Here is a 21081-nt window from a genome sequence, read left to right as displayed (position 1 = left end):
GGCAAGTGCTATGGAACAGAATCTAGAATGATATATTTCTTCTGTAGTTAATTCTGGCCTTCTAGTTGAAATGGAAAGCTGAACTTTCAGAGGAGTTTACGTATGCGCACATATGCACAGTATTTACCTTTTATTAGGAATCATTTTGTATCATTTTAATGCAGAGAGACTGATATTCCTTAAAGCTTTGTGGAACTTTATATTGTGTTGTTGTACTACTGTATTCTCTTAAAAAATATATTTTTAAAAAGAATTATTATTTTTAAAAAAATAAGTTAAAATTTTCAGTTTAAAAAAGTTCCCTTGGAAGCTTATATTGAAAGTAGAACTTTCTGGGAAAGGAATGTGTTATTTTAAACAAGATATACAAACTCCTGCATTTTCATTTCCCTACTCTGTTTCTTTCTCCACCTCCTTCCACATCCCCTCTCTCCCAAACTAACGGACAATGTAGGGTTCTAAAAGTACCCAAATCATCTGTTAGTGTTTGGGAATGACTTCTCTCTAATCCGTAAAGGCAGCCAAAATCTCTTGCATGAGGGGAAAATGTTAAGAAGATATCTAAGCTGTTCTGAAGTTGCTGAGATGGTGCTTTGTCAGGGAGGGTGTGCTTTATGCCATTGAGAGCGTGCTTTATGTAAGTAAGAGTAAAACTAGAACTGACCACAAGAATCAGTAGTATCTGTTATGATCCTCCTCCCTGTTAGAGCTGCTGTTGTAGTCATGAAAGGCCAGAGCATTAGGTCTTCTGCTTAAGTAAAAGAATGACATTGGAACAGTTTTTTCTTTGCCTTCTAGTCTGCTAAACAGGATAAACATGAAATTCTGAGAGTGTTAACAGTCCATTCATGTTGTTTGTATTGCTTTTGTAGGAAAGCGTTATAATATTGCAGACGTGTCTGCTGCCCTATGTATGAGTCTTGGATTAATATGGTTTACTTTAGCTGACAGCACAGTTGCACCAAACTTCAACTTGACAGGTAAAGATATATTATATTTTAGAGTTTAACAAAATCCTTTTTTTTCCCCCTACAGTAAGCGTTCCACAGAAGTTCTGAGAGTTCTTGGTGGAGTGCCTTCAGGTATCATACGGACAATGCAGGTTTCGTTGTAGCTTTGTGCTAGCAGAACTGTATCTGTGGCAGAAGAGGCTTTTATTCTAAGTGTTAGTTTTCAGGTTCTTAAAATTTCTGGAAATTGCACTCTTCATGTTGAAATCTCTCATGCTTGTTCTCAAGAAATACTTCCCAGTAGATATGTTAAAATAAATATGGTAGAATTCAGTTTGACCATTTTAAAACTTCAAAAGATTAGTTGTCTTTTCTAGTTAAACCTCTTTAAGTCTTTTTCATTTCAAAACCATTTGCTTCATACTAATTGATGATCTCACTCAGATTTGCAGTAGTTCGTAGTTGCAGTGCCCACGTTCTAACTCTTCTGTACTGTGTAAAGTCAGAAGGAAAAGATTTTAACGTACTTGGTTTTAAAAATGTAGTTGAATGCCTTTCTCAAATGACAAAGGAGAACGGGTTAGTCATAAAATCTATGTTATTTACTTGGCCAGTGTTTGGATTAGTACTGAACCGTAAGCTTTTGAATACTCAACTTCTAGTGTATTCTTTTCAAATTCTGACATGAGTTACAACAACTGTTACGTTCAGTTTGAATCCTTTATTTCTTAGTGGTGGAGGCAGTGATTTAGAAGTTTTGTTCCTAATAATAATAATAAATACTCAGTTTTAAGGAGAAGACTTTTTGTCTTCACAAAATATTATCTCATCTAGTGTTAGTGATGATCAATTTGTGATGTCTAAACTGTATGTATCTTTTGCCTTGCTCAGAAATTAATTCTCACACCTTTTAATGTCATTTTAGTGCTACTGGTAGGGGAAGAAATTACAAAACTCTGTGAATTATATGACCTGCTGTGCATTTAATGTATTTATGTGTGGTGTAAGTGGGTGGCTACTTGAAAAAAAATATTTTGAGTACAGTATGTCTTTGGTATGCATGTAATCATATTCTAATGTTTCCGATGTATAGATGAGTGTTACTATTACAGCTGTTTCTGACTATAGCTTCTAAGTGTGTTCGCATGTTAATATATTCCTGTTGTAAAATTTGAACTGTTTTAAGTATGTGCTATGACCTAGTTCTGAAAAGGTTTGGAAAGTTAATTCTTCAGCTGAATGGGATAGGGTCAAGTGCAGCAAATGTAGCAAAGTCCTGATGCCCTCAAAGATCTAAAGAACACAAGATAAAAAACTTTAAAGGTCTTCAGAGAATAAACAGGGTTATCTTTCATTATTAATCTATTTTGGACACTCCAAACAAGTCTGCGTATATTGAAGCTTAGAGCACTACCATTTGGAGGAAGTTAGTTCTGTGAAATAGAATGCAGAACTACAATTCCAAAGTCTGGATCTCCCCTTAGGAAGGTGATTGGAAATTCTCCTGCGCACCTTCTGAGAAGGTTCTTTCTCTGTTTCTCTATTCCCTCTTGTCTATTCTGCTTTATTCCCATGTCACTTAATTTAACCAGAAGAAACTTTTCATAATGGGAAAGGTGGAGTTTTTCCTTTTCTCAGATGAATTTTGGAGGTAGGTGGTCCCTTCCTTCAAGAAATGTACTGATTTTTGGTATTGCAGAAATACTTAGCTGCCCAACTGTGAAACCAGTGATAAGAATTATTAAAAACTTTGCTCACTCTGCAAAATGGCATATTCTTTTGAATAATTACACTTTTCTTGTTGTATCTGTAAATCACAGAATAAGAACTGAAAGCGGAGAGGCAGAGTTTAATTGAGTATCTTCGCAGAGTATCTTCAAAGAAATAACAAAGTGTTTAAGGATATTAAAACTTTCAGAAACATAAACAAATTAAATTACTGTTTTCTAAAGTTGCAGTTTTATGTTACTGCCCACTTACTGCCCCCTAAATTGCTGAGTTTGCTCCAGTGATTTATGAACACTTATTTAGAACTCTTTCCATACAAACTAGTATGATTCTAGCATGGTTTCACAGAACTTCTACTAACTTATTAAGAAAAAGCTGTTTACATTTCACAGTTCTAAGAGAGCAAAACTATGCTGTGAAGTTAAACAAAACAGATAATCTTTGTTGTCTGATGCAAATACAAAAAATGGAGCATGATCAGACATAAAATATTATCTGGATGAAAAATTTTACAAGTCCTTTTTTGGTTTTGGGTTTGTTGGTTTTTGGTTGTGTTTTTTTTTTCCCCTGCCATTGAAATCTAATCTCAGTATTGCTGGGCCAAAAAAGGAATTTACACAGATTTTGTTTACACATGAAAGAGGTCAGCCATCAGCCAAGAAGACAGAAACTCTCTACTGCCAGAACAGGTATATATTTGTAACTAAGGGAGAGGTATGCTTTTCAAGATGGAGTTGGTGTTAATCTCTCAAAGCATCTCCTAGCATTATCAAATTGGAGAGATAGTGGTAGGTATCCTAAATAGCTGTGAGTAATAGATACAGGACTTACAGAAGAGAAGGGTGTGCAGGAGGAGACAGTCTTGAACCATTGGTACTGTGGGAGCTTCTACTGTTCTGGCATTACAGATGTAAGTGGAAATTAACTATTTTCAGTGAAGACACAGTGAAAATATAAATTGCATGAAAACTCCTCCACCCTAGACTGTTTGTGCAGTTTAGTCTTTTGCAGACTGAGGTGTTTTGTCCTTAGCTTCACTGTTGTTAGGATGATATTACTTGGTTAGTTACGTCTACCATGTCTTCTAATCTTATGTATGGCAGGCTTCTAAAATGTGGAGTATTAAAGAGGTCTTAATGGGCAGGTGAACTCCAAACAGCTCACTAGTCTAACACATTTAAGTGGTGGCGATTGCAAGTGTGAGAATATATTGTTGAGGAACTTATGTAACTATCCAATAGCTTATAAATGTATAAGCACAGTTAATATTTTAGTGACTTCAAGCATCACATTAATAGTGTAAAATACAGTGTACTGTGGTGTTTCAGTCAAGTCTGTTGGTGCAAGGCCTCCAGGTTTAATTTCTTTCAGAATTAATTTAGGACCAGTTCTTCCAATAATTTTTCTTTGTGCTTTACATACTCTATAACGTTACTGGTCTCATTTATAGTTTTGCAACTGCTGCTCAGCAGCAATTCTTCTCTTCATAATCCAAACTGCGCATGTACATAATATGAACATGTGTCCTGTCCCTACATTTCTCCTTTCCATGTGCACTTGCACTTCAGATCGCTGGTAACCTTTTCATCTCAGTCCAGTACTGAACCCATGTATTTGTCCAGTGATGTGCCTGGGCCATTAACCACTCCTGGAACCAGCGTGATAGAGAACACAGATGAAGACATGCTCAGTCACTTTACAGAAGTGATCTGCAGCAAGGCTATTGCTGAGCTAGAGGTGTTATACCTTTGGACCAGAGCTGGATCCATGGAATTCTGTGATTCTGTGAATCATTATCTATATACTGTGGTCTTTAGCATAACCAGTATTATTCAGGTTATCATGTAATTTCCATTAACTCATACCTTTTCCAATGCCTGATAACTTTGAGAAATTCAGAGTTTTTTTCTGTTGCTTCAGTTGCATAAGTCTAGCCTAGGAAAGGAAATGGTTCCCAACTGAAAATGCTGGTTTGGAAGTTCCCATGTATCCAGAATCCGGCCTAGGAGATGCCACCTAAAACTTCATTGGTCTTAAAAATATTAAATCTTTCAATTCTGAAAATCCGAGGTGCTGAGATTTTTTTTCTCTGTCAGGAACTTATGCTCCATTTGGTCCATCAGAATGCGTATAATGAGGCCTCTGATAGTAAGAACATAGTGTTAAGAATGGCTTGTATGTAACACTGCTTGTTTCTAGCCTTCCACTTTGCATTCTTCCCTGACATTTATGATGTTTTTAAGGCACCAAGACTACAGCAGACAGTAAATAGGATTTTGATGACTGATATCTTCTGTAATGTTGTATACTTAGGAAAAGTGGTATTTCAACCTTTGTGCATCATTAATTTCTAACTCTTGCAATGTTAAACACAACAGTTGCTACAGTCATGAAAGAATCGAAGTTTGGAGGTTGGGAAATGAGTTGTGACTGGCATGGATAAGAAGTTATTAATTTTTGTTATTGGAAAGCTGATTACATTATTGACTCTGTAGTGACTTGGTTGTGAACGAATATGGTAATCTAAAACCATGGGGTTTGTACCTGAACTATAGTTTTTTAAAATTAATATTTTAACAATGAAAGATTTCCACTGTGAATCCTCTTGCATGTTTTATCATTACATCTAACATTTCTATTTGCCTTTGTCAGGAAAAAATAATCTAGGATTAACTACTCAAAAGAGTATATTCTCTGGTTATTTATCTTCATTAAAAACACCTCAGTAAATGCAATTGACATTCTTTTACTCTTGTCACTACAAAAACTACAACTAGCTTCTTTATAGCAATGTCCAGACGTTACTATCAAGCTTAGAGGCACACAGTGCTCGGGGCTTTGCTGGTGGAGGGAGTGGGGGTGGACACTGCATTATACTAGTATAATGAAGTAGTTTTGCTGACATTTAGGATATGATATTGAGGGGGTTTATTATTTTTTCTATTCAAGATTTTTTTTTTTCCCAGGATAAGTACAGAGTGGTTTTCGTCACTACTCTGCTTTGCTGATAAATATTCTGAACAGGTTTTGTTTTTGTTTTTGTTTTTTTTCTTATATTAGGTGTGGTCCTAATATCCCTTGCCCTCTGCGCAGATGCAGTTATAGGAAATGTACAGGAAAAAGCTATGAAGTTGCACAATGGTTCTAATTCAGAAATGGTAAATACCTGATTTGCAATTTTAAAAGAACACCTATCACAGACAAGGCATACAATGACAAAACATGAAACCTAATCTGCTTTTCTCTTGCATATGTAAGGAAGGGCTTTTGGTGTATTGTTCTTGGGGTTTTCTGTTTGTTTGGGGGCTTTTGGTGTTTTTTGTTTGTTTGCTCTGTTTTTTAACTTTTCAGGGGTGCTGCTTTCTGTGTGCAACTTCAAATGTATATTGCAGCTACAAAATCACTTCTTTCTAGCCACAATTTCTTTGTCTACCCTGCAGGCCTGAAATCAATGGAGTGTTTTCTGTATGATCATGCACTTAATCTCTGGAAAATATATACTGTTCTTCTGCTATAGATAAGCATGTGGTGCATGGAACACGTTGCTTTTCTCTTACTTTGCTAGACTTCCGATTCTAAAGTCTGCTGGCATTTGAGAGGCAGCCTTTTTTTAAGCTTTTGAAATCAGTAAAACTCTTGACTTTCAGAATGGGTGGACATGTGTATTCCTGATTCAGTGAAATACATGATTTTGAAAAAGTATTGCTCAGCATTTTTAATATACTTATTTGGAATGCGCTTATCTGTTTGTGCGGACTATCTTTTCTTTTTGAACAAAACTTGCATTTCAGTCTGGCATCTTTTTCTCTAAAATCAAGTAAATACAAGAAAATCTTTTATTATAACAGCCGTTCTTTGAATATGTCACAAGTAAAATTATTGAAATTTAATTTGCAAGTTTGGCATGTATTTGACATTTAACTAGAAAATCTAGTTCCTCTTTTATGAGAATAGCTTCACAAATGGAGAGAAAATTAGTTAGAAGGAAGCTTCATTTATGGCTGAAAGCGATTTAGGTTGGCTCAAGAAGTTTGAGCTTCAGGTTTCTGGAAAGCAGAAGAACATACCTGAAAAGTGTCACTTTATTCTTGGTTTGGTTTGGTGGGGTTTTTTGTGGGTTTTGTTTTGTTTTGTTTGGGGTGTGGGGGTGTGTGTGGGGGTGTGTGTCTTTTTTATACTTTCTCTTACCTTTCACTGTTGACTGCTGCCTGAGTCAGAGACCTTAGCTAAATGGACCTCGCCTGGCCCACCACAGCCTTCTGTAGCTGTAATCTCTGAAATCCTAAACAAAGTACCATCTCTAACAGTTTTCTTTCTCATCTTGCCAACAGTCGTCTGACAGTTGTTAACAGGAGCATCAGAGTTGCTTATCTCCAGATCTTTGCTTTTTATTCTGCGTTAGCCTGACAAATGTTGGTCTTCATATTGTATAGTCACACTACTTGTAGAGATTCACTGTAGTGATTAAGGCTATAAGGGTTTTGTTTGTTTGAGGCCTAGAGATTACACTCTGGGATTTTGTTTGGAGAATTCAGTGCAAAAGTACAAGCAGAATTTCAAAAAATCAGAAATTTCTAGACCTGAGACTGTGGGTGAAAATTTAAGAGGTCTTCTGAACCAAAGATCATGTCTAATGGACACTGATCTGGAAATAAAATTGAAGAGTAAAGGAATCTGTCATCCATAGGATCTCTGTTTCATTGCTGAATTTGGAACTCATCCTGGATTAAGCAATTAGGAAAATAGAAAAGATGTCTTGCAGCTGAAACTTATGCCTGATTTTGCCTTGTTGTGATTCTAAGGGAGTGAGATGTATCACGCTGCCTGATAAGGAACTAGCAATGTGGTGCTCATTCCTGGTTGTGAGAAGTGAGGTCTTTGGGAGAAAAGCTGGATGCAGAGGCAAATGAAGAACTAGAGACTAACTTTTGTGTGTATAAATGCTGTAAAACAAGAGCTCTGAAGATCAGGTCGTTGTTTTTTAAGAGGTTGAAAGCAGTTCTGCTCTTGAAATACACATTCATCCTCCATTATTGTAGAGCAGTGATAAGTGTTCTGTTGTCTCATGGCATTGTTATCAATTGTTAATAGATTTATTTTTGCAAATAATTGGAATAGTATAATGTAAACAATTTCTGAAACCTGTGTCAAGAGAAGTAGGCCTGTATTGAAAGTCTAGTAAATCAGCATGTTCCAGCTGGTAATGTGTCCAATAGTTCTGTTCACTGTCTCCCTCTTTCACAAGAAGAGGCCACTAAATGTTGCCCAAACAGCTGAATGCCTCCCACTGCACGGGAGGATGTATGGGTGGGCAGTTCCAGCTTCTGTTTGTGCCTCTACATGGGAAAAGATAGGATTAAGATTCTTTTGTCGCTTTTGTATGAAGCTATGAGTTAAGTAAGAGCACAGACAACATGAAGAGCTTACTGTTTGCTGAGTATAGACTGTTCTGAGTCCTGAACTAGGCCAGAGCTGGTCATAATTGAAAATCTTTTATCCTATAACCATAATGGAGATGTGTTGTGTACGTGAACCAAAGTGACACAGATAAAAATTATGTGACACTTCTTCTGGCTGTTCAGAGTGATTATGTGCTACCCTTTGTACATTTAGTGTAATATAGATCTTTACTGTGCAGGATAAGTAGCAGAAAAGGAAATATATTTAACATATTATTCAAACTATTTAATTATATAGTTGTGTGAAGTTTTATTTAGGATGAGAAAACATGAATTTGAAGGATTTACCACAGTCAACATTGACCTCAGGATATTATTAACTGACTGGCTTATGAAACCTTTTTTATGTAATTGTGGGTAGGAAGAATGTCTCTAACACTTTTCACTGTACATCAGCTATTATAGAAATCCTAGTAAAAATATCTTCAAACACTGCAAATTCAACTCTGAGAAGTTGAACGTATTAATGGGGCCAAACATTTGAAATCATTAAATTTTGTCCTTTTGTATAGTATCACCTGGTAATTATTTTCTCTTAAACTATTCTAGGTTTTGTATTCCTATTCAATAGGTTTTGTGTATATTTTATTTGGATTAACATGCACTAGTGGATTAAGCCCTGCAGTAACATTTTGCTCAAAGGTAGGTGTAAAGATTTCCTTTTTTCTATGAACAACCTCATTGGAAAACATTGCTTGGTATGGTTTAGAAAATCTCACCACTTCTCTGAAGTTTTATTTTCATCACGTAAACTGGTTGACTCTTGTAATTCATACATTAAGCAAGTTGTTACAGTCTTTGATGTATCAGATAGGGTAATGTTTTGTTTGTTTTTTTTTTTAAATAAACATAAAATCACAGGACCAGACTTATGAGTTTATAATTTCATTATTATTTTTCCATTATTTAAAATTAAATAAGGATCTTTGCATGAATGCATTGTTGAACAGCTTATTATTGCTTAAGCAGTTGATTAAAGTCTGTAGTTTTATGTCATTTTGCAGTACTTCAGGGTTTGTTTTGCATTTTCCTAACAGGCTTTTTTTGTTGTTGTTGCAGCATCCAGTTCAGACTTATGGTTACGCATTCCTTTTCTCCCTGACGGGGTATTTTGGCATAACCTTTGTTCTAGCATTGATAAAAATCTTTGGTGCCCTTCTGGCTGTAACAGGTATGAACAACTGATATCTTTACTGCTTTTGGTATAAAAACATGAAGTAATCTTTTTCTACTACGTAGGACAGAGCTTTTGAGAATTGCTCTCTCTGGCTTTTTTTCTGTTCTTGGTGCTGACTGATTGTGGTTTGTGTAGCACGGATCTGCTTTAGTAGTATGTGTTTCAGAGCTTCCTAGTCCTTCCTGGGCCATAGTTTCAACTTTGAAGAGCCTGTTGAGTAACCTTGTGCATATAGCCTGTGCTATGTGTTAATGCAGAAACAACACTCTTCCAAACAGAGGAATTGCAGTGGAAGTGTGTAGCAAGCTGTAAGGAAAAGACAGGTATTATTTGAAACATAGACAGAAAAGTAAAGATGTTCCAGTAAGGCATAGTAGGTAGTGTCATAGGCTCTAAGCACAGAATTTCTGGAGATTTCCAACAAAAGGTAATGCTAAAAAAACTATGAAGAGCTCTCCTGAAGCTTCTGAATGTCCATACACTCTCAGTGCAATGCTGCTGTAGCAATGTTAAATTGCTACAGACTCAGTTCAGAATAAAGTCTAGTGGAACAAATTCTGACTTCTGTGATAGTCTCCTCAGATCTTTTTATTAAACTGAAGGGACTAAAGGGTGTGTATTAGTTTTGGAAGTCAGGATTTGAACTAAAACTGCTGATGGGTTGTATAACAGCTGCTGGATTATCTCTAAATTGCAACTTGTGTATTCACAGGACAGGTACAAGCCTATTGTTAATGACAGAAACAGATGGTCAAGTCTTACAGATCTTCTAGGCTTCTGATGTAATTGTCCCACAAAAAGTGGAAGCAGTCATGTTTTCTGTTAAGTGCTTAATACAGCATATGACTGTATCAGCCATGTCAGAAGACACAAATATAAAGAACTCTGATCAGTAATAAGTTGAAAAGATTTGGGCCACTTACTGGTGTGTATGCGAGCCACAAGGGAATGTGGAACAATGTAAGTCCCTAAAGTATGTCAAAAGTTACTGGAATCCTCTCCAGGCTAAGAAAGTCACCAAATTCTATCTCATCTGCTCCTGTGATAGTTCACACACAAATAAGAAGTTTCTTTGATGTGGTGTTCTCACCTAATAATATAATAATTTCCTAGCAATAAATGCAAGTCAGACCTATCTGTGATGACATGCGCCAGGGTATGTGATGGATAAGGAAAAGGAGGATGTGAAGCAAGAAGCAGTCACACCATTATAGATTTTCAATCTTTATAGATATTCAGACTTGACTCTTACCCCATATGCAACTGGGCATATTCTTCACATTGAGTAGTGAGTCATCTGAAAAAAATCACGTGGAGAGATTGAAATCCTGCTAGCTGAGATTGTCTGGCTCTCTATGAATGAGGAAGCCACTGAGCACAATGCACTGGAAAGTAATGTCATCTGGTTATGCTTGGTCTTTACTGATGCATTGGCTGATGTGTGCCTTAGAAACAATGAAAAGTATTAAAAGTATTGTGTGTGGAAGGACAACCGTATGGCTGCAGAGAAGGAAGTGTGTTCAGACACCTTATTGATACTATGTCTGCCTGAGATCGTCAATGGAAGAAGCAGTATAGAAAATTGTTAAGTCAAAGGAATCGCTAGTAAGACAGATGCAACGAATTGTGGCTCAGAAATTATTTGTACTAGTTTATTGTGGCTTGCATCTATTTGTGAGGCCATGGCATATTTTAGTATGCGGCGTTACCCGAGTGTGGCAAAGCTAGCTACAGCCAAATGACATAACTGTATGACAGGTGAATGCTTTTAACGTGTATCCTTATGAATTTGTGAAACAGTCAAGTGATTGAAGAGTCTACATATCCAAATGTCCTCAACTGTCGGAATAAGAGCAAGTGACCCTACTGTTTATTTTAACAGCAGTTAATTGTAATGTTAACATTTTTTATGAATCTAACAACACTAAAGGAAAAGTTTGACACTTGATCATTTTTCAGCATCTTCCTGTACACCTGTTTTCAGGCTGCCCCTAAAATTATTACTCTTTACTGTGTGCAACTGCTATAGAACATGAAATTCTTTGTCTGTAGAAAATTGTTGCTTCCAAACTCAAAATGTGACTTGAGTGTATTTTTTGAAAATCAGTCATTGCCTATCTAGACTCTCCTATCATTTATATAGTCATTACAGTAGTCTATCAAGATCAGTTACACCAAGCTCATTCTTTCCTCAGGTTACGTTTTCTTAAAACTACAAACATTAGTCATAGGGGCAAGTGTAGGGGAAAGTGTAGCAAGATGCCATGGAGCTACTTTCCTCTCTTCCCTCTAGCCCTAAAGGTGGTTTCTGTCGGGTGATGCTCTACTTCATTCGCAGTAGTGGAGAGGAAAATACAGACACTTGTTTCTGACCTGAGGATTGCATGCTTTGCTCTCCTGTTAATTGTTGCTTCTGCAGCGCCTCTCACTGATGTTTGTTTTTAACAAGTTCAGTACCTCTCCTGACTGGAAACTGGCCCAGATGAGAGGGTTGGCTCATGTATTAAAACAGCTCTTTTTCTTGGAGGGAAGAAAAAAAAAAAGTCTTACTGTGCTAAAACATGTTTAAAAATGCTGCGGCATAGCAAACCCTTCCCAGGTTTTCTATGCCTGACCTTGACAATCCTAACACTTGAGCCCTTTCTGTCTTGCCTGTAGCAATGTGAAAATGTTTATTGTGCCTTGGAAGAATACCACATTCATTACTGTCCCTCCCACCCCCATCCACCCTCCCCCTTCTTGGGGGGAGTGGGGTGAAAGAGTTTAATGAAAATTGTATTTCTATTAGCAGAATGAGAAATTATCAGACTTAATTGGGAAAAAGAAGAAAAGGCACTTAATTTAGAAGGAAATGGTTACATAAATATTTTAATTAATAACTGATTTGAAAGAACAGAAATAATCGTAATTAGAAAAACTGAAGTAATTTAACCATTTTTTAAATTATTCATCTGTAAACTGTTTTCTAATTAAAACTCAATTTTCTTTTTCATTCTCCTTTAATTTTTCATGTAATAGAAAATCATTTTATTTGATGACCATAAATTTCTTAAAATGTAAAGAAAATTGTAACCAAAAAGTTGAGACTGGGGCAGAAAAAGCAATGGTGAAGGCCGTTTCTTCCACCACAAAACATGCTTTCAAGTAAATATTTGTTTGTGGGGGAGGGTTGGGGAGAATGAAACTTGCCTCACTAGACATAACAGCGTGAAAATACATCAGTAGTCATTGGTTCCTTTTGCCAATATGTTACGGTAAGACTAATGTGTGTGTAGTTATACAAGTAAGGCATTCCAGTATGGTATGGTGAAAAGTACTTTGTGGTAAGCAAAACATTTTCTGTTAATAAAAACCATAGTTTCCTTCTGGTGCAGATAATTGTACTGGGGTCTTTCTTAAGTGAGAAGCCTGCACTATCATATAACACCTTCTCAGACCCTTAACCTCCACAGCTAAACTTGTATGCCTGGCTGCATTGTTACTTTTTATTTTTTTTTAAAACATTTTCTATAACTTTTACTTATTTATTGATTTTTGTTCCAGTGATAAACTATACAAGTTTCCCAGTACACAGTTTGCTAGCAGCGCTGTATTCTTGTTCATAGCAGATAGCACTGAAATCGTTCAAATTGTTGGCGCTATAGTTAATTTGAGAGTAACCCAAACAGATCATTTACTTCCATTTTGGTAACAGGATTGTGTTCTCAACTCGTCTTACTACCTTGATTCTTTCTAGTGATAAGGTTACATGTGGAAGAAGGTCTTTCAATGGTTTTGATGAAAACTTCCTAATGCATAATCGTTGAAGTCTGATATCTTTGGTCACTTAGGTTTCTAACTAAAATTCTATCTCTCTGCACTGTTAGGTAAATTTTTGGTAACTTCAGAAGAATGACAAGATTCTAAATGCTATTCCACTTCAAAAATAAACCCCAAAACATCGCTGAACTGTAATAACGTGAGGTAGAAATGGGAAGAGATTTGGTGTATCCAGATAGCGATACAACTTTTTTCTGCTGTAACAGATTAGTTTATGCCATCAGTTACTTGCAAGACTGATTGTTGCTTTCAGATATTGTGAGCTGATTAGCTTGAAGTTGTTAAATAGCGAGTCTTGTTCTGGAAGTTTGCTGCAGACACTGTGACTGGAGCTGATACTCCTGACACAATGTACTTGTTTCAGACAGCATGTGGTTCTAGCACTGTTTTGCAGTGGACTGGGGCATCTGCAGTCTGCGTTTGCACCAAGAATGATCATCGTTTTAGCCAGACACTTAATCGTGTAATGAGGTTATCTACTAATATTGAAGACTATATTATGTTCCTTTGCTGTAACTGAATGCTTAAAGAAGTAAATATTTGTTTTCCTCTGCAGTAACAACAGGAAGAAAAGCAATGACCATTGTGCTTTCTTTTTTGTTCTTTGCAAAGCCATTCACATTCCAGTAAGTATTTATGGTTTTAAATGGGGGTTTATATATTTTATAAAAAATTACCTTCTTGATCATGGAAATATAACAACTGTAATTAATCATGTTCAGGCTTTAATGCTTTTCATTTCATGTCTTCTACAAATGTTGGCCATCTGCTGTAAATATTGACTGGCTTGTTGATGCTAATCATGCTATAGAGAAAATAGTTTCCATTTTTATAAAGGTCTGGAAGACAAGCTATTCCATATGTTGGCAGTTTTTGGTTGTTTTTGAAGAAAAATCTTACTTAATATCTAGTCCTTATGATACTTAATAAATTGTTTGGGTACCTTCTCTGTGGAGGAAGATTTGGCTAAAGGAAGGCATTTTCTCCGTTACAGTATTGTTTCCCCTTTTATGAGCTCAGGTTGAGTTCTTAGCTAGCCCTTTTAAATAACTGCAAGCTTCTATTGTCTTGATACATTAAATTGCAAGATTTTTGAGCTTGGGTTTCTTCCCTTTTTTTAATTTCAAAGAGAGCTTACATTGAAAAATGCAGCTAAGTTGCTATGTCGATCCTAATTGCTTCCAGTTTGAAACAAATTAGTATTCATTTTTATTGCTATGTATAAATTTATTTGAGATTTAACAACAAAGCTTATACCCAAATGGCATTTACTCCAGCTAAAAATCTTGAGGCTTAAAACAACAGAGAGCTGAAACAAAAATGTGCTTACACGGGAAGTATGGATATAAGGCATGGAGTGAGAACACATTTTGGACCTGTAGTAGAGTATAGCTCTCATAACTGTACTAAAATTTCTCAGGACCATTTTATTCATGTGAGAAAGAACGGCTACCCTTTAGTTATCCTTTTAACTATAAATGTACTTTAATAAGCTCTCCAGCCAAGATGGGAAAAGGAAGGATGGAAGGGTAATAATAGAGATTCAAACAAATTCTTTCTCAGAGTCTGCTAATTTGGGGGGGAGGGCGGTAGTCCTTAAAATCTTCTCTCCTTAATGTAGGGGCTTAATTTTTATTTAATTCACAAATATTGCTATGTAATTGCTACAGATAAAGTGCTAATGGTAACTTCTTCCCCCCTCCTTTCCTCCCCCTTTAGGTACGTGTGGTCAGGCTTACTGGTTGTCCTTGGTATATTTCTTAATGTTTACAGTAAGAATATGGATAAAATCAAACTGCCTTCACTGCATGGTCTTTGGAAAAAAAGTGTGGAAGAAAGAAAAACAAGGACGTTGTCACAGACTGTATAGACAGTGGTTTATGTCTTGTCAAGACTATGACCTTTATTTTATTAGAACAGTCTTCAACTGATTCACTTTCCAAAGGGAACATTATTAAAACCAAAGGAGCTGAAGGCATATTGTCTGCTTGCAGATTGCTCGAAATGCACATTTTTGTGAGCCCTTTCTTGAGAGCACTTGAGTTTATCGTAAAAGGTGTTGTAGGCCATTGTCAGATGGCATTATCAGGCAATGAAGGACAGCAGCTCCTGGCAGACTGCTGAGAAGCTGCACTCCAAGTGGGACACAGTAGAAGACTAATTTGGGCATTTTAATAATATTGGCCATGTGGCTGATCTGAGATTAGTGGTTCTTTGTCTTTGTTAATTGTCTAGGTGGGGTAATTTAAATGTAATACCGTATTAACATTTAATGGAACCTAATCAGCAACTGGTTGACCAAATTGTGATTTTAAAGGTGGAAGGTTTAGAATATGATATGTTGTCACTCTTTTTCATTTTAAATAAAAATGTTGGGGTTTTCTTAAGTTATTGATTAGATCATCACAGAACTTTGTATTTATTGTAATAATTGAAAATTTTACTGAAATCTCACAGTGTTATTCTTTTGGATTATTGCTTGCAAGTAACAAGAATGAGATTGAGTTTGTGCAGTCAACACCCATGCTTTTACGGGGGGGAGTGGGCTTTTAGGCCTGAACAGAGTGAGAACACAGAGTGAAAAAGTCATGATTGAAACATTGGTGTGAGAACCTATTATTTGCTTATTCTGCGGTGAAATACAAAATATTTAGTGGCCTGTGGCCCTCCATATTGTAGTGGTGTAAAGAGACAGGGAAGTCCTCTATATTAGTATCACCAAATCAAAGCTCTTCATTTTCAATATTGGAGTAAAGAATAACAGCATCTGTTCCTGTATTTGGAATGTGTATTGTGTCAGTCTTTGTGTGGTTCTGTGATGAATTTAAGAGGATTAGGGTACAGATTACAATTTTCTTTATTTAATGACAGAAGACAATGTACTGCCAGTCTGTCTTTTTCATCATGAATTTAGGAAGACTAAGTCCATTTATCTCTCTTGCTTTCATATTCAACTCGCTATTGAATCACTTGCTGTCTCTTTCGTTTTATATATTTAACAATAGCACTTTAAAAGTACCGATCACCGTACAGTTCGTTGTTCTCATGTGGCCGTGTTTTTTTTGTTGTTGTTGCGTCCCTTAGATGCATCTTAGTGTGTGTTCTTTCAACCTAGACAAAAGTAAACTGGATGATAGAATTGTCTAGTCAGGAATAGCGTACAAAGAATGGAAATATCTCACAGGACTGCCTTCTGCTAAAAATACTAGATTATGAAAGTATTTAAAATGTGCAAAATGGCTTTCAGACATTTAGGAAGAACTGCTGTTCCAAGAAGCTTGTAATCAAAGCACAGACACAAAACGTGCCTTAAATTTGCTTATTGAGTTGGTAACTAGCATATGCCATATTAAGTATGTTATAGAACAGAACGTGGAATGACATAGCCATCTTAGCACAATGGGACAAATAGGTGCCATGGAGAGCTGCACTAGCAATTGCACCGTTTCCAGCGTTCAAGGTACTCTGGTGTGTCAGCAAAGCCTTTCAACCCATATGCACCCAGTGTTGCCAAGTTATGAGATTTATTGCAGGAGACAATTTTCTTTTATAAATTCCCAGCTGCTGCATGATTGATTGTGTCCTGAATAAGGTAGAGAGGTGTGAATTTGATGAACAGATACACGTTGAAAGAGAAGGATGGCCTGTTGTGGCTATCCATTTTCATGTCGCAGCCAAAGTTTTATGATGAGATAGGAAAAAGGGTTACAATTTCAAATTTGATGCAAGAGTGCATTTGACCAAGTGAAGGGGATTGATACAAATTTCTTTCCCTGTAATATTTATCAACTCTTATATTCCCTTGCATTCTTTTCACTAAATGAGTTGCTCTTTCCAGTGAGGTTAAGTTACCTATCAAGCTTAAAAGAGAGACAGTTTTTGAACCATTGAAAAGAAAGTAACTATGGAACATTTACTGCTCAGTTCACTGGCTTGGTGGAGCTTGGTAATTGGCATTTGAGCATCATTTTGACAGTTTTTCAGTCTCAGTTTTGCCATCTGTAAACTCTGTTACTAAACATTACTGAACTTCAGGAAAGCAAATTATGTGAAAGCTACCATGCATACAGAAGGTCATAGTAAATATAATTCATTGGTATCTCATTTATATAAATAAATGAGAAGTCAGTCCCAAAGGTTCTGAGTAGAACTCAAATCTAGTGTGTAGGTTTCCAAACTGTTTGTATAATCCAGATTTGTCTCTGTTTTCTCTCTTTGGAGAGCACAGTGTTCACGATAATTTACCTTTTAATTTATTCGCTATTGTATACAAAACTGAGTTAATGAGCACGTTAGGGGAAGTATTGATTTATTTTGCAATTTTCTTAACTATAGAAATGTCAGCTTTGTTTTAAAGGTGTACTTTTGAAAATTTCTTTTATAGAAAAATTAATATTGTAGGTTTAGTGTCAATAGCACACATTTAAGAGTCAGATTTTTATTTTCATAGGTATGAGCCTAGGACTTGGGAATCAACAATATGTAAGCGCGTTAAGAAAAATGGGCACACAGAGAGTGTAGTTTGTAGTTTGCCACCTGTCATGGTCAGCAGTTTCATGCTTTCATTGAGATGTTAAGAAAGCCTTCATTTCAGTGAATTGCTGTTTGTGGGGTTTCTTTTGTAATAAGCTTTATAGCACATGCAAGTTAAGAGAACTGTACAAACCTCCAAGTGTTCTTATTACAAAATTTTGGTTTAGGATCTTCTGTACTGTGTATATGTATGTTGGGTTTGTGTTGTCTGTGAAATATGAATAAGGGCTTGTCCACAAAGTAACTGTAAATTCTTTATTTTTCGTGTAAGAGCACTTATACTGGGGTGTTGGTTAACCCTTCCTAATGTTGATATGTAGGCTGATTATAACTACTTTTGCATTTTATACACATTGGCTTCTGGACTGTTTACATTAGGCATTATGAAACTACAGAAGAAAACATTCATTCTGTCACCAGAAAATTTATTACCTAAATATAATGTGAATTAGTCACATTCTTATGCTACACAACTTTCTACAGAAAAACTGTGACATAAGAATTAGCTGTAATGGGATTGAGCTTCACACTAAAATTGAAGGCTGCCCCAGGTCTCCATTAATGTCAGCGACCTACCTCTGTGACACCCTCTGCCTTTGCCTCCTTTGGAGGACTGAGGGAGCTCTGTTCTCCTAAATTAGTAAACATTTGCAGTTGCTTTCACATTACATTTTTTGCATTTATTTGGCGCGCTTGAATACCGAGGTAATTGACTGTGCAGTGGATTTCTTCAGTATTTCATCATCAAACTGCTAATTATTCAGAGCCCTATATGTGGATACAAGTATGGAAGAACTAATGCTCCGAACCCTGCCCCCCCAAACCTAGTGTTTCCTGCTACTGCATTAAACTGTTCTTCTTAATCTTGTTTTCCCACTCCTGTGCTTTGAATTTACCAGAATTTTAAGCTAAAACTTAGGCATATGTCACTCCAACTTGTCATCCAACTTCCTTACTTGTCTTTGTTACTTTTGGAAGCTAACTCCCTTTATTACATGCCCTGTTGCTGCACTGTGGATTGCTTCAAGGTTCTACTCCTGCATTTAAGGGCTCACATCATATTATTAGAGATTGGTCACAGTCCATATTTTCTACTTCATATCATTTATGACTGTCTGGATGATTCTTCTAAATCCGTTTTTCTCCATGAAAAAACCTTTCCTGTAATACTTTTTGTTATTTTTGGAAAGGTCTTGATGAGTACATGTATGAGTTAACTCCTTGACCTCATTCCATCTTCCAAGAAAATCTCTCTTCTCCCTTGCTTACCTCTGAGAACTAAAGGAAGAGGAAATAAATTATTGCAAGTGCTCTTTTTTTCTTTAATAAGTGCCTTCCTTACTAACCTGGTTTGTCTTAATTGTTTCTTTTCCTTCTGCCTCCCATGCTCCCAGGCAAAACAAGCCCTTCTCTTATGTGTGACCACTGCATGTCCAGTCACAGAAACTTTTTGAGTTGTTTACTGCTCTGGAAAGACATACAGAATTGCATGTATACTCTGGAGGGCAGGAAATAATAAGTAAACTTCACAAGTTAAGGAAGTAATTAAATGGATTAATACTTTTTTCTTCTAGAGGGATTTTATATATGGTTTAGGTAATAGCTCAGAATTTGTTAGTGGAAGGGGTTTTTTCTTTTACATTTTACCAGTTTAAAAATCTTTATATCAATTTTAATATTTAATATAAAACTCCTGATTATTCAGGCAGTTTATAGACATTAATTTTAGTCTTTGCCTATGAGGCAGAAAAATCCTATCTCCATTTCACTGATGAAGCAGAGATGGTAACTTGCCCAAAGTTGCCTTAGTAAGTCTGTGGTGAGCAGGGAATAGATGTTAATACCCTCAGTTATTGGATGCCCCAAGTCCAGCAGAGCCCTTCTGTACCTGAAATAAAGCACTACCATGATAAACTCAGTTTTCTTTTACCCTGTACTAGAGATTTTAAATTGTGTCCATTCTGTGTTCTATACTACAATAATTTAAAATGAAATTAGAGCAGCCGTAGAATAGGCATCCTGCATTTTGTCTGAAGCTTCTTTGCATTGTGTGCATTGTTATTGTCATGTTGATTTGTTCTGTTTTCTGTGAGCACTACCGTGGAAACAAGGCAGAGAGAGTAACAGTTGTATGAGAAGCATAATAGCCTTCACTTTCAGGTGACTGGTCTGAATTTAGTCCATCTTGCTGCTGGTCAAAAGTTGCTGCCATTGGAAAACTGTGAGGAATTGTCATAATGTGAGGAACGAAGCATAATGATGTCATGCTGGATATGTATCTTTTTGCCATTCACTTGTGGAGAAGCAAAGACAGTAACGCAATAAAGAACATTCATGCACAAATACTCAGAATATAACGCTGACTTACCGCTTCTTTCCTATACCTGGATCAATTTCTGCTGGTTTCACTGTTTTTCTTGAGGTGTAATAGTAATGTATTGCTTCTCTACACTTTTGGATATTTAACTATTTTTTCTCTTCATTAGATTTTTCAGTTTTATGCTTCCTCTTTTTATTTTTTATTTTTTAATTTTTATTTTGAGTATAAAGTTTTACCTTGTAATTTTCATTACATCTGTAATACTGTCGCCAGTTCTGGGCTCCCCTGGGCAAGACAGGGATGGGGCTACAGGAGAGAGTCCAGCAAAGGGACACTAAGATGATGAAGGGACTAGAGCATCTCTCCTATGAAGAAAGGCTGAGAGAGACAGGGCTGTTCAGCCCAGAGAAGAGAAGGCTCAGGGGAATCTTGTCAGTGTGTACAAATACCTGAAGCGAGGGTTCGAAAAGGATGGAGCCAGGCTCTTTTCAGCGATGCCCAGGGACAGGACCAGAGGCAATGGGCACAAACTGAAACACAGGACGTTCCTTCTGAACGTCAGGAAACATTTTTTCACTGTGAGGGTGACTGAGAACTGGCACAGGTTGCCCAAAGAGGTGCTGGAGTCTCTATCCCTGGAGATTCTCAAAACCCATCTGGACCCAGTCCCGGGCAACGGCCTGTAGGTGTCCCTGCTTGAGCTGGTGCATTGGACCAGATGACCTCCAGAGGGCCCTGACGACCTCAGTCATTCTGTGATCGTAAATCTTGTGATCTTTGTCCAGATCCAACACTTCCATTTTGTTCGCCTGTTTTCAAAGTGTTAATAAATACATTTAAAATTATTATCTCTGGGTTGGCTGTGGTAACTTCGTTGACAGTGAAGAAATCATGCTGACAATGCCCGATAGTGTGATTCTAGGTGAACAGTGAGTAGCTTCAGAGCACAAGCCCAGAGAGAGAGGCCTTCATTTGGTAACCGCTGCTCAATGCAGAATAAGAGTATGTGAATCTCTTAGAGCAAATGCAAGAAACTGGTAGATGAAATTGATGCTGTCAACACAGAACAATTCAAATGTACGCATTAAGGAGTAC

General features: G+C 36.7%; 1 protein-coding gene across 5 annotated transcripts in view; it reads left to right on the top strand.

Moving 5' to 3' along the window:
• SLC35B3 (solute carrier family 35 member B3) overlaps positions 1-20831 on the top strand; it is a 29992-nt gene extending 9161 nt beyond the window's left edge. For 3 of the 5 annotated variants that reach the window (XM_064443580.1, XM_064443576.1, XM_064443577.1), the window contains 6 exons: positions 873-980; positions 5739-5836; positions 8687-8779; positions 9197-9308; positions 13690-13759; positions 14853-20831. In XM_064443580.1, coding sequence (XP_064299650.1) covers positions 873-980; positions 5739-5836; positions 8687-8779; positions 9197-9308; positions 13690-13759; positions 14853-15003 — 632 coding nt within the window. In that variant the 3' untranslated portion in view covers positions 15004-20831. The remainder of the gene's footprint in view (positions 1-872; positions 981-5738; positions 5837-8686; positions 8780-9196; positions 9309-13689; positions 13760-14852) is intronic. The other 2 variants (XM_064443578.1, XM_064443579.1) reach the window with 2 other exon arrangements.
• The last annotated feature ends 250 nt before the right edge of the window (positions 20832-21081 follow it).

This window comes from Phalacrocorax carbo, chromosome 2 (assembly GCF_963921805.1).
Source record: "Phalacrocorax carbo chromosome 2, bPhaCar2.1, whole genome shotgun sequence".
NCBI classification, from domain to species: domain Eukaryota; kingdom Metazoa; phylum Chordata; class Aves; order Suliformes; family Phalacrocoracidae; genus Phalacrocorax; species Phalacrocorax carbo.
This window is presented reverse-complemented; position numbering and strand designations above follow the sequence as displayed.